We start from the raw sequence: 13,694 nt of genomic DNA, 5'->3' as shown, positions 1-13,694 counted from the left end.
ACTTCAGAGTTTTAGTTACATATAAATTCACAGTAAAACTGCAATAAAAACTTATGAGAGCTGGGCATAGCAGTGCCCACCTTTAATCCCAGCTACTCAGAAGGCTGAGGCAGGAGAATAAAAGTTCAAGGCTAGTATGGGCAATTTAGCAAGATCCTGTCTCAAAATAAAAAGAAAAATGGCGGAGGATGTAGCTCAGTGCTACAGTACCCTTGGGTTCAATATTTAGTACCTTAAAAAAAAAAAATTAGAGACGAGGATCTGGTCAGTTCCATTTTCTATTGAGCAAAAATAGCTGCTTCTGCCATCATTCAAATACCAAAACATATTTACACTGCAGATGAACTAGCAGATGAAAGCATGCATTTCCACTTCCGTCATCTCCACATAAAGCTTTTCTTGTCCACCAACATCATTAATATATGTGAAAAGGCTTCAGGAATGCATTTGTGTTACAGTTATCTACAAAGGCTAATTTAACAACTATTTCTTTAACACAAAACAAATACTTATTTCGGCTCAGCAGAAATAAACTACTACGTCTCAAATTATTTTCAGCAAAATTAATAAAGTCTATGTATAAATGAAGAGGGGGAAAGTTTTTGCTTAATAGCAGAAAGTAACAACACTATTTTTGAAGCTTAGAATTGTTTTAAGCAATCAGTTTGGCAAAAAACCCATAAATATTCTTTTTTTTTTTTGGATGCTGGGGATCGAACCCAGGGCCTTGTGCTTACAAGGCAAGCACTCTACCGACTGAGCTATCTCCCCAGCCCTCCCATAAATATTCTTACAGGAAAATGTTTAGCTTCCCCTGCTTGGTGGACATGAAAAAATGCAGCCAACCGCTAACATACCCCATAATAATATGGCCTCAATCTAATTTCCAACTTTATTTTCCCATTACTATAAAACAAAAAATTGCATATTCTCTCCAAGCAGGTTACCAACTACCCACTGACTATAATTTGCTTTACAGTTTTGTTTATCTCTGGTTATAAGCAAGAACCAGAGTCAGAATGCCTGGATTTGAATTTTGCTTTGCCATTTACTAATACTGTGTCCTTGAGAAAGTTATTCAAATTCTTGGTGCCTCGATTTTCTCATATGTAAAGTGGAACTAATAACAATCTATCTCATGCAGGTATACAAATCAAAGGAAGTGAGATATACAAAAGCTCTTAAAACTGTATCTGAGTAAGTGCTCAATAAATATTCCCTCTGTTCCTCTTTACAGATCTCCTTCATCCATCTAAACCTACCCAACTTTCAGCTCAAAAGTTTCTAAGAAGTCTCTTTAGCTTGGTGCTGTGGTACATGCCTATCATCCCAGTGACCTGCGAGGCTGTGGAAGGAGGATCTCAAGTTTGAGGCCAGTCTCAGCAACTAAACAAGACCCTGTCTCAAAATAAAAATTAAAGAACTGGGGGTATAGCTCAATGGTAAAGTATCCCTGGGTTCAGTCCCCAGTACAAAAAAAAAAAAAAGAAAAGAAAGAAAGAATGGGGGAAAAAAAGGTTTCCTGTAAGTATATAAATATAAAAATCCTGCCATCCTCTAAATTTATATAGCAATTAGGACAGATAGCAAAGATTAGTATTTGGCATTAACCATTACATAGTCAACTTTTTACAAATAGGTAATTAACTATATAAGGTATTTACCTTGCCTAACCAAGTAAAGTTTAAATTCTCTGGACAAGAACCACATACTCTATTGTATTTATATTGCCCAAAGAACTTACAACAGTAAGTTGTGCATGCACAGAACAGGCACAGTAAATATTTGTATAAGTTAACACAACCTATAGAGTTGATGGTTTGTTTGCTATCTTAGAAAATGTTAAATATAAATCACAATCATGAGGCTTTTAGACTGTCTTTAATAATGATCAACACATACAACCTAAAGGCATGGGAGAAAAATATGTGTTTCCTGATTTAATTTTCAGATCTACTATAAGAATGTCCATTCTCAAGAGACAAGTACATTCCTGCACATAATTAGAATCACTGGCAGAACCAAAGCTGTTACTGTTCAGGAATGATGGGGGGAAAAAGAAAGAAAGAAAGGAAATTAAGAGTTCCTCTTTCCCCTGCCCCAATCTGGAAGTAATTAACAAGAAACTAAAGGAAGTTAACATTATACTTTGGCATATGTAGAATAAGCTGATCCTTCACGCAACCTTGAATGTGGTTCAATTCAACATTAACCAAATGCTCTGTATCTTTTATATAAACCCCACCATCACTTGCAGCCTTTTTATCTCTATCAGGAAGTTAGCCATATATTACTTTTCATTTTACTCTTTCCTCCCTATCTTATTCTTTCTCTCTCTCCATCCATCATCCATCCATCCACACCATCACAGGTCACAAATTCTTTCTTTCATTTTCTTTTCTTTTCTTTCTCTCTCACTCTTTCTTTCTTTGTGGGGGGGAGTGGTACCAGGGGTTGAACTCAGGGGCATCGACCACTGAGCCACATCCTGAACCCTATTTTGTATTTTATTTAGAGACAGGCTCTCAATGGGTTGCTTAGCACCTTGCTTTTGTTGAGGCTGGTTTTGACCTTGTGATCCTCTTGCTTCAGCCTCCTGAGTTGCTGGAATTACAGGTGTGTGCCACTGTGGCCTGGTTTGTTTTTTTTTTTTTAACTTTTTTGAATTACCCTCAGTATCTGGTAAAATGGTTTGCATGTAGTAGACCCTCGAATATTTATTCTGATTGAACAAATAAGTTTACAGTATATACACTCCTGGATGAGTACTGAATTAGCTGAAATCTGTGGCCACCATGTGCAGAACTAAAGTACCTGGTACTTAACACATATCACTTAATCTTCATTACAACCCTTGGAAACAGTTATATCCTCTTTTTTGCACATTGGGAAACTGAGACTTTAAAAAGCTTAAAAACTTTTAAGATTCTATAGATAGTTGAGAAACAAAACTGTGATTCCTTCTGAGTACTTAGAACAGGAGGTACAGAACCATCTACTGCCTATGTATTAGACTGACTTGACTTCTAACTTACAAGCAAGTGTGTCAGATTAAGCTTTGACCTCCAGCTTCTAAGTAGGAGTGGAAAGAGGGGTGCGTCACTGGATGCTGACTCTTGGGCCAGTGGGGAAAGGGGTATATTGACAGTTCCTAATTCACATGATGTCTTTTGCAAATTTGGCTTAGGTTGTCAACCTCTTACTTACACAAGCATGTTCCCAGAAACACAGAGCAGTAGAAATCACAATGTTCTATTCTCCAGTCATTCAGAAAAATAAACTTCAAGTTCAATTTTTTAATAGTTAGATTCAGTATATTAACAAGAATCTTGTTTTAACTTTTAAATAGTCAGATTCAGTGTACTAATAAGAATCTTGCTTTATTAAGATTTGCCTGGTATCCTCACTTTAGAAATAGAGATTATGGTAAACTCAGAAGTATAAAATAAAAATGGCACATCTAGCCTTTTCCCTCAAAGGTAAAGAATTTCTCTGGCTTACTGAAGTCAACCATGAAGTGTACAATAATCACCCATTACGCCTAATTTCAGGCACAGATAATTGCCAACAGGAAGATTAAGTACTCAAAAATTCACTATTTGTTCAAAGTAAATATAGTCCTTGTCCTCAAGTAACTTAAAAATGACTTGAGATAAGATGGCAGACTTAATATAAGTACATTTATAATCATATTAAATATAAATGATCTGAACACCCTAATTAAAAGTCAGAAATTATCAGATTATAACAAAGATCCAACTATATGTTCCTTATAGGAAACATGCTTTAAGTATAAAACAGAAAAGATTAAAAGTAAACAGAAAAAGACATGTCATATTAATCATATGACATATTGCCTTACCAATACTGTATTCAATCAACCATGAATCGAAAAATTCAGGGAAAAAAATGTACATCTGTACTGAATATCACAGTCTTTTTTTTTGCAGCAGTAGGAGTTGAATCCAGGGCCTGACATTTGTTAGGTAAGTGCTCTACCTCTCAGTTACATTCCAAACCCTTTTTAATTTTGAAATGGGATCTTGCTAAGTTGCCTAGGCTGGTCTCAAATTTGTGACCCTCTTGTCTCAGCCTTCAAGTAGCTGGGATTACAGGTATGTCCCACCATATTTGGAACACATGAATTTAAAAATTCTTGTCACTGTTCTCTAAACAATAGAATATAATAACTTTATGTTGCAACATTACACATCACATTTATGTTGCATTAGGTATTATAAAACAAATATGACAAAGTGTACAAAAGAATAGTATAAGTTATATGAAAATACTACACCATTTTATAAAGAGACTTAAGTATCATCAGATTTTTGAATCCTTTGGGTACTGAAACAATTACCTGTCGACACCAAGTGACAACTGCTTAAATATCAGATCGTAGATTTCAGAACAAATATGATCTAAGATAAAAAGGTGATTTCATAATGATAAAGGGATAAATAAATCAAGGGGACATAATTCTAAATGTTTATGCATCTAACAAAATTGCTTAATACTCAAATGTTCATCTATAAACTGTTGTATATTTTCCAATGAAATTCTACTGAGCAATAAAAGTGAATGAATACATACAGCAACATGAATAGGTCTTAAACAACATACTCGGTGGAAAAAGTCATGAAAAAAGGCACCTGCTATATGATTCCATTCATACAAAGTTCAAAGAAATATTAACTAAAATATATTGGCAGAAAGCAGTTTCCAGGGAGGGGGCAGGGAAGGCAATGCAGGGAAGGGTGGGAGGGAAAGATCACAGAGGGAATGAAAGCCTTTCAGGTATTCTGATATGTTCAGTTATCTTGATTGGGATGGTTTCCTGTACTTACATGTATGTCAAAGCCTTTCAAATTAAAAATGTTAAATATGGACAGTTTTTATATGCCAGTTATTCCTCAATAAAGCACTTTGAAAATAAAACAAATTGAGGAGATGTGAAAAATTAAGAATTTAAAAATCTGTGGTAAGTATACTATGACCCAAATGATCCTTGCCTCCTGGTATTTATGCCTATATATAATCTTGTCTTGCGTGGAGGCTGAATTTAATGACTTGTTTCTAAGGAATATAATATAATGAAGTAAATACAATGGGATGTCACTTCCAAGATTAAGATACAAAAAAATGGGTTAGAGTTGTAGCTCAGTGGTAGAACAGTTGCATAGCATGTGTGAGGCACTGGGTTTGATCCTTAGCACCACATAAAAATAAAAAATAAAGGTATTGTGTCCAACTACAACTAAAAAAAAAAAAAAAAAAGCAAAAACAAAAAAACTGTTGCTTCTTCAGTCTTGGACTCTCTCACATGCACTGGCTCTGAGGGAAGCCAGTTGCCATGTTGTTAGCTGTTCTACAGAGAAACTAATGTGGCAGGCAACTGAGAGGGGCCTCTGGCCAAAAGCTGTCTTATCATTGAGACCCTTGAGTCTAAGAGCCTGCAAGGAACTAAATGCAGTAACAGCAGGATTGAACTTGGAAGCATATTCTCTCCCAGATGAGAATGCAGCGCTAGCCAACAGTCTGACTACAGTCTCAGGCAAGACCTTCAGTCAGAGGTACCCAACTAAGCCTTGCCAGGATTTCAGATATGCAGAAAGGGAACAACATCAATGTTTGTTTCTTGAAATCACTTTGGGATATGCAGTTTTATTACACAGCAACAGATAACTAATATGATATTTAAATCATATTTATAAGAAAGTCTACAAAGCAACTATTCATTTAGAATACATCCACAAATAACACAATACTTATCTAAAACTGGATTAAACAAAGGCTTAATTTTCTTAAGTTCTAAGACCAGAGGTAATGCAGTCCAAGTCTAGTATAGAATCTCAAAATGCCACAGAGACCTAAGATCTTTTCTTCTAGGCTACACCATTCCTCGGGAACTGTCTTCAGCCTCATGCTTGTTACTTTGGGTTGTAATATGACCATATCATGGAAAAGAAGGAGGAGGAGCTTGGCCTTTATAAAGAAAATGAAAACTTTCCTAGGAAATTCAAATCTAGTCTTTCACTTACATCTCATTTATCAAAACTTAGCTGCAAGGGAATCTGGGAAGATGAAAATGTTTTTTGGACACAGTTTCCTCAACAAGTGCTTTGAGCTGGGAGCTGTGGTGCATGCCTATAATCCCTGCTACTATAGAGGCTGAGGCAAGAGGATCACAATTTCCATGCTAGCCTGGGCAACTGAGTAAGACCCTGTCTCAAAACTCAGTGGTAGGGCACCCCAGGGTTCAAACCCCAGTACAATCAAAAACAACAATAAAAAATGCTTTGTTAGTAAGGAAGGAAATGATGTTTATTAGACAGGCAGTTAGCCCCAAACAATATGCTTTATTTGTGGTAAAACCAAAGATACAATAGGAATCTAGAGAAGGGCAGAACACGTAAGCTATGGGAATTTGAAAAGACGTAAAAGTAAATTATCCTGTGTTATTGTTTGGATTTTGAATGTCCTCTAAAGGCCCTTGTGTTAAAAGCTTGCTCTCCAGGGTGGTGTTATTAGGAAGTGGTGGAACCTTCAAGAGGTGGGGCCCAGTGAAAGAAAGTTAGGACACTGAGGATGTGCTCTCAAAGGGGACTGCGGGATCCATTCTTCTCTTTTTCTTTGCTCTCTGACCTGTGACATAAGAGGTTTTGCTCTTCTGTGTGCTCTTGCCATGATGTGTTCTTCACTACAGGCCCAAAGCAATTGCTCACTGTCTGGAATCTCCTAAACTATGAGCCAAAATGAACCTTTTCTAAGTTAATTACCTTAAATACATCATATAGTAATGGAAGCTGGTTAACACTCTGTATAAAGTTTCTAACTGTATAACCTTCTTAAAAATTTTTGACTGATGAATATGCATGCTGTTCCCTAATGGGAAAGAAAAGTGGCACATCACATTTCATCATGTTTAATAAGAGTTAAGATATCAGCCAAGGATCTGAATAAATATTTCTCCAAGGAAAACAGAAATGTCCTAGAAGCACATGAAAAGATGTCCAACATCCTTAATTACCAGGGAAATAGAAAACAAAACTACAATGAGGTACCACTTCATACCCAATAGGATGGTCATAATGAAAAAGGTAATAAATTTTGGGAGGGAGGATACAGAGAAACTAGAACCCTCATATACTGGTGGTGGGAATATAAAATGGTACAGCTGCTTTGGAAAATAGTCTGGCAGTTAAACACAGAGTTACCATATGATCTAGCAATTCTACTGCTGGGTCACCACTAAGAATAGCCAAAAAGTAGAAACAACCCAGATGTCCACCAACAGACTGGTAAGCAAAATATGGTATCTTCATACAATGAAGTGTTATTTGGCTATAAAAATGGAGTACTGATACATATTACACCATGGATGAATCTTGAAAATATTTTGATAGAGAAAGAAGTCAGTTATGAATGACTACACATTATGATTCCATTTATATAAAATGTCAAGAATAGAGAAATCTGCACAGACAGAAAGTAGATTAATGGTTGCTTATGGTTGAGTGGGAGAGGTAGGTTGATTTTAGGCAGTGACAGCTAAAGGTGTAGGATTTCTTTTTGAAGGGATGAAAACTGTAGTGGATATTATACATATACCTATGGACATTAAAAATTATTACTGCACTACACATGGGTGAATTATATATTACGTGAACCAAAATAATAGAAAACAGTATCATGACATGGAAAAATAAAGTTAAGACATTCTAAGGTCACTGCATTGTGTTTTGTTTATTTTTCAGTCCTGGGGATTGAACCTAGGACTTCAGGACCTCATTCATGCCAGGCTTATTGTGTTTTTTGCTTGTCTGCTTGCTTTCTGTGGTACTAGAGATTGAACCCAATGGTACTCTACCATTGAGCTACATCACCAGCCTTTTTTATTTTTTGAAACAGGGTCTTGCTCAGTTTCTAAGACTGGTTTCAGACTTGTGATCCTCAACAAGTGCTTTGAACTGGGAGCCTCCTAAATTGCTGGGATTACAGGCAAGCACCACCATGCCCCGACACCAGCCCTATTGTTCAGGAGTAAAATAGAGAAGTTGATTATCTTTAGATATTAAGTCAAACAATGCATGCTAGAATCTAAGGGAAACCACTTAATGAAAAGGATTAAGTAAGACAAATCTGTGAGTTACAAAGCAAATCTATTATTATTATTTTGCACTGCAGAAGATTGAACTCAAGGCCTTGATGCTAGGCACTGAGCTAAAACTAGCTTCAAATCTATTATTTTTAATTGTGGCACTTACCTGAGATTCCAGAACCTCCAACTTACGTTTCCTTGCATGAAGAGCTTTACTTGGAAAAGCCCAATAGTAATTAGAAGTTCCAATCCTCTCACAGTCAACCATACCATCATCAACTAAGCTTTGAAGGACTTCTTTTACTGACATAGCAGCTAAGAAAGAGATTTTTCAAAGACTATATTAAGAAACACCATTAATAAAATTCAAAAACTGAAGAAACACCTGAAAAAAAAAAAAAGTTAAACAGTTAATAAAAAAATCTCTTAAAAATAACAAAAATGGGTTGGGGTTGTAGCTCAATGGTAGAGCACTTGCCTAGCATGTGTGAGGCACTGGGTTCGATTCTCAGTACCACATATAAATAAATAAATTAAATAAAGGTTCCTCAACAACTAGGAAAAAATATTTAAAAAAATAAAAAGACTGAAAAACATTGTAATTATATCAATAGGAATCTATAAAATATTCATGGCCAATATATGAAAAAAAAAAAAAATCAACTTCATTTTTTTTTTTTTTTTGGTACTGGGGAATGAACGCAGGTGCACTTAATCACTGGGTCATAGCCCCAGCCCTTTTTATTTTTAGACAGGGTGTCACCAAGTTGCTTAGGGCCTCACTAAGTTGCTAAGGCTAGCTTTGAACTTGAGATATTCCTGCTTCAGCCTCCCGGGGGGCTGGGATTAAGGGAGTGCACCCCTGTGTCTCGCTTGACCTCACTCTTGAAGAAATGCAAAATTAAGCAATGAGACATGCTTTCTTGACTAACAAATTAAAAATATTGAAAAATAAAGCATTCAAGGAAATGGGTACTCTCAAAAAGGTGAAGAAATGTGGCAGTATATATTTAAAACTTTAGCTTTTATTCATAACTTTTATAGAGAAATTTTTCTTTTATAAATCAGTCAGAGAATAATGATGTATATGCTTAAGGAGTTTTATCAAAGCATTATTTTCAATAGCAAAAAATTAGAAACCAGTCCAAGAACTGAATTTTAAAAATTACTATGCAATCATTTGTTATAAAAGCCCATTTGAGTATTTAATGACATGAATATATTTTCAGAATGTATTATATAGAAAAATAAAGTCAAAGGACAGTATGCACTTATCTGACAGTGGTTATTTTTGGACAGTAGGTAAGAAATGATTTTTATTTTCTTCTTTTTGCTTATTTCTTCCCCCTTCCAACAATTAACATGTATTATCCTTTGCTAAGAAAACTAAAACAAAACTATTTGAAAAATTAAAGAATAAAGGATAAATTTGGGTGCTATAGTTAGGGTTAAGATAAAAGACCAGAAAAAAATTTGAAAAAGTAATGTAAAAATGCAAAGTCACATATCACAAGTGTCTGAAATCCATTAATAATCCTTACTTTATTGGTTTTTTTGAGGTACTGGGGATTGAACCCAGGGCCTTGCATATTGCTAGGCAAGTACTCTACCACTGAGCTACATTCCCATTCCTTTTTGTTTTTTATTTTGAGACAGTCTCACTAAGTTGCCTAGGCTATCCTCAAACCTGCAAACTTTCAATTCTCCTTCTTAGCCTCCCAAGTAGCAAGGATTACAGGTATGGCCAATTCGCCAGGCAATAATTCTTACTTTCCTGTACAAGAAATTTATCTACATTTTAGTGTTCATTTTAATTTTTCTTAGAAAAGATCCCCAACTATAATAAAAATTATTTAAAAAGCAAAAGATTTGCCAGGTCAGTAGTACACATCTATTATACCAGCTACTTGGGAGGCCAAGGCAGGAAGACAGCAAGTTCATGGCCAGCCTCAGTGACTTAGCCAGACTCTGTCTCAAAATAAAATATAAAAAGTGCTCGGGAAGTAGCTCAGTAGAGTAGCTCAGTGGTAGAGTGCCCCTGGGTTCCATCACTAGTGCCAGTACAAAAGGTGGGGGAGATCCTAAAAAGCATAACAAAAATTTAATAAATAAATAAATTCAACACCGAATGTACAAAACATGCAACTTCAACCCCGTTTTCAAAGCAGTACAAACTGAAATAAAATGTTCAAGAATTCTAAAAATGAAAAGCGTTTCAAGAAATGAGAGCTGAGGGTGAGGCTCAGTGTACAGTGCTTGCTTAGCAGGTACAGGGTCCTGGGTACCTATTATTTGTATTACTGCAAAAAATAAAAATTTGTGGGAACATAAATTGGTGTACTCTTCTGTTATGGTTTAGATATTATGTGTTCCTCAAAAGCTCATGTGTGAGACAATGCAAGAAAGTTTAGAGGTGAAATGATTGGGTTATGAGAACCTTAACCTAATCAGTGCATGAATGCCTGACAGGGATTAACTGGGTGGTAACTCTAGGAAGGTAGGGTGTGGCTGGAGAAGGTGAATCCTTGGGGAAGAGCCTTTTGGGTATATATTTCATTCTAGTTGAGCGGAGATCTCTCTGCTTCCTGGTGCCATGTGCCCAACTGCTTTCCTTTGCCACACACTTCCAACATGATATTCTGCCTCCTCTCAGGCCTGGAGGAATGGAATCAGCCATCTATGGACTGAGACTTTGGATGCTACTAGCCCCCAAGTAAACTTTTCTTCCTCTAATTGTTCTTATCAGGTCTTTCGGTCACAGCAGTGAAAAAATAGACTTAATCACTTTCCTTGAAGGCAGTGAGAGATTATATGTTAAAAAGGCTAAAAAATGACATGGATCTCTATTTTCTATTGTGCACTTATAGACATTTCCTAATGAAGTTTTGAGATGTGGAGGAAAATTTATAGACAGTGTCTTAGTCTGCTTGGGCGGTTATAATAAAATACCAAAGCCAGGGTGGCTTAAACAACAGAAATTTTATTTCTCAGTTTTGGAGACTGGATCAGGATGGTAATGAAATCAGTTCCTGGTAAGGATTCTTTTCCTGTTCTATAGAAAGCTCTCTTCTCACTCTGTCCTAACAGGCCCTTTCCTCAGATGCAGAGATCTCTTTTCTTCCTCTTCTTTTAAGGCCACTAATCCTTTAGGATAGGTCCCCACTCTTTTAGTCACATTTACTGTTAATTACCTCTTAAAAGTTCTACCTCCAAATACAATCACATGGGGGCTCAGAGATTCAACATACAAAACTGTGGGAAAATAATTCAGTCCAGAGTAGACTGCATGTTAATTACACCTTATTTCTAACAGTAATATTTAGAAACAATCTAAATGTTCAATAAGTGACCACCTAAGCAAGTTATGTACAAAACATGCAACTTCAACCCCGTTTTCAAAGCAGTACAAACTGAAATAAAATGTTCAAGAATTCTAAAAATGAAAAGTGTTTCAAGAAATGAGAGCTGAGGGTGAGGCTCAGTGTACAGTGCTTGTCACTGTGATGGTCACGAAATTTTAGGAGACAGAGATGTCCAAAATGATTTTTAAAACAAGTGATGTAAATGTAGATAATATGTTATATAAAAATATATTTATTTATGACTTATCAAAATGCATAAATGCATACTACTGTCATGGATAACTAGAACAGAAAAAATTAATTAAAAAAATACATAGTTGAGGGTATAACTCAGTGGTAGAGCACTTGCCTAGCAAACACAAGGCCCTGTGTTCAAATTCCAACACCACTCCCCCAAAAAACCCATAAACACAAAACTGCATATGCAGCATGGTTCCCTATCAGAGATGGACAGTTACATACACAGAGAAACAGTGATCTCAGAATAGAATTATGAATAAATTTTACCTTCTTCTTTACAGTTTTTATAGTTCCAAATTTGTTTAAATAAACATAAATATGCATAGCTTACATAATCAGAAAAATTTAAAAAGAAACAGCATGTGTAGCGGGCTTAGTAGTCTCCCCAGGCCCAAAATACATTCAAGGTCCTAACCTCCTGGAACCTGAGAATATGAGCTCATTTGGGAAAGGGTCTTTGTAGATGTAATTAAAAATTAAGTTAAGGAGAAATGACATGTTTTTATGAGAGAGAGAAGGGAAGAAAAACACAGATGCAAAGGGTAAGTGTGAAGACAGAGCCAGAGATTAGAATTCGACCACATTCTGTTAGCAGCCACTAGAAGTTAGGAAAGAAAAAAGAAATGGATTCTCCTTTGGAGCCTCTCAAAGGAACCAGCACTGCCCACCCATTCATTTCAAACTTCTAGCCCCCAGAACTGTGAGAAAAAAAATTACTGTTGCTTTAAGCCAACATTTGTATAGGAATTTGTTAGCGCAGCCCTAGGAAACTAATACATGATGTAAAGACACAAAATCACATTTAACAAATACTAGAACATAAGAACAATGTTCACTTCTTTTGAAATAAACTACACTCAAAAATAAGTGTATATATTGTGTATGTATATGCATATGTGTGAGTGTATGTACACACCTATTCCATTTTAATTCTCCTATAGCAGATGATCCAAATGCAAGAACTGATGGCCAACAGGCTTTACAGAAGGACTTTTACAAACATTCTTCATCTCTAGAAATTTGTTTTTCATAAAGAGAAACACTGTTGCAGAAAATATGACCAATATTTCCCAAAGTATCCCAGCATATCTTTAATACTTACTAATGCCTTTCTCTTTGGGAGCAATTTTCTCCAAGTCTTTCAATTGAAACACATCTTTCTGTTTAAAAGGAGTAGAAAATATGAAAAACATTTTTTTCTACTGTATATTTATCATAACTGTTATAAAATATTATATTAAAACACTGTACATGAACACAGTGCAATAGAATTAAGCATTTTGGAACTAGAAGAAACCTTGTGATGATCTCATTCAGTTCCCTCTATAGAACTTAAAATGAACAGACTTCTGCCTGAGCATACAATTCTTTAAAGTATGGGGAGATTAGAACATAAAGAACATCTTCCTGCTGAACTAGAAAAACAAATAAAAACCAGTGCCTTACTTAGCATATATTACACTCTAAGATTTAGCAGTTCTAACCAAAATGAGACAACTGTCAAGATTTGTTTACATTTCATGGAGCAGTTACACCTAAATAACAAAAAAATTATACAATTCATAGCCTGTCTCGTGAATATGTTGCATGTCCACCATATGCAAAGTAAAACATTAAGGGAAGATAAGCATGTAGAATATTTAACCTGATGGTCAGAAAAAAATCTATTTTAACTACTCTTTTCTACTTGTAAGCCTTGGTTTAAGTGGTAAAAAGAACTTGGATAATAAAATGCAACTGTCTGAAAAGACTAAAGTATTCAGTAATTATAACAGAAATAGTGCAATTATTGTTATGGAAATCTGGGATTCATTTCTTCCAAAATAAACTTTAAAAGGCAACTTTAATTGGATGGAAACTATACTTAAAAAAAAAATTAAAAACTTCTGCTAATCCAAATGGACACTGCTAAGAAACTGAAAAAACAATACCACCTACAAGAACATATTCAAAAAACACATATTTGGTCAAGGCCTGGTACCCAGAATATA

The 13,694-nt window shown here is 35.5% G+C and overlaps 1 protein-coding gene across 1 annotated transcript in view; it reads right to left on the bottom strand.

Moving 5' to 3' along the window:
* The window catches only part of Mnd1 (meiotic nuclear divisions 1), a 62,895-nt gene that overhangs the window by 42,248 nt on the left and 6,953 nt on the right, over positions 1-13,694 (bottom strand). The window contains exons 3-4 of the mRNA XM_047567015.1: positions 12,806-12,863; positions 8,268-8,416 (exon numbers count right to left, since the gene is read on the bottom strand). Of these exons, the coding sequence (XP_047422971.1) occupies positions 8,268-8,416; positions 12,806-12,863 (207 nt within the window). The remainder of the gene's footprint in view (positions 1-8,267; positions 8,417-12,805; positions 12,864-13,694) is intronic.

Source organism: Sciurus carolinensis, chromosome 10, assembly GCF_902686445.1.
Source record: "Sciurus carolinensis chromosome 10, mSciCar1.2, whole genome shotgun sequence".
Taxonomy (NCBI): Eukaryota; Metazoa; Chordata; class Mammalia; order Rodentia; family Sciuridae; genus Sciurus; species Sciurus carolinensis.
This window is presented reverse-complemented; position numbering and strand designations above follow the sequence as displayed.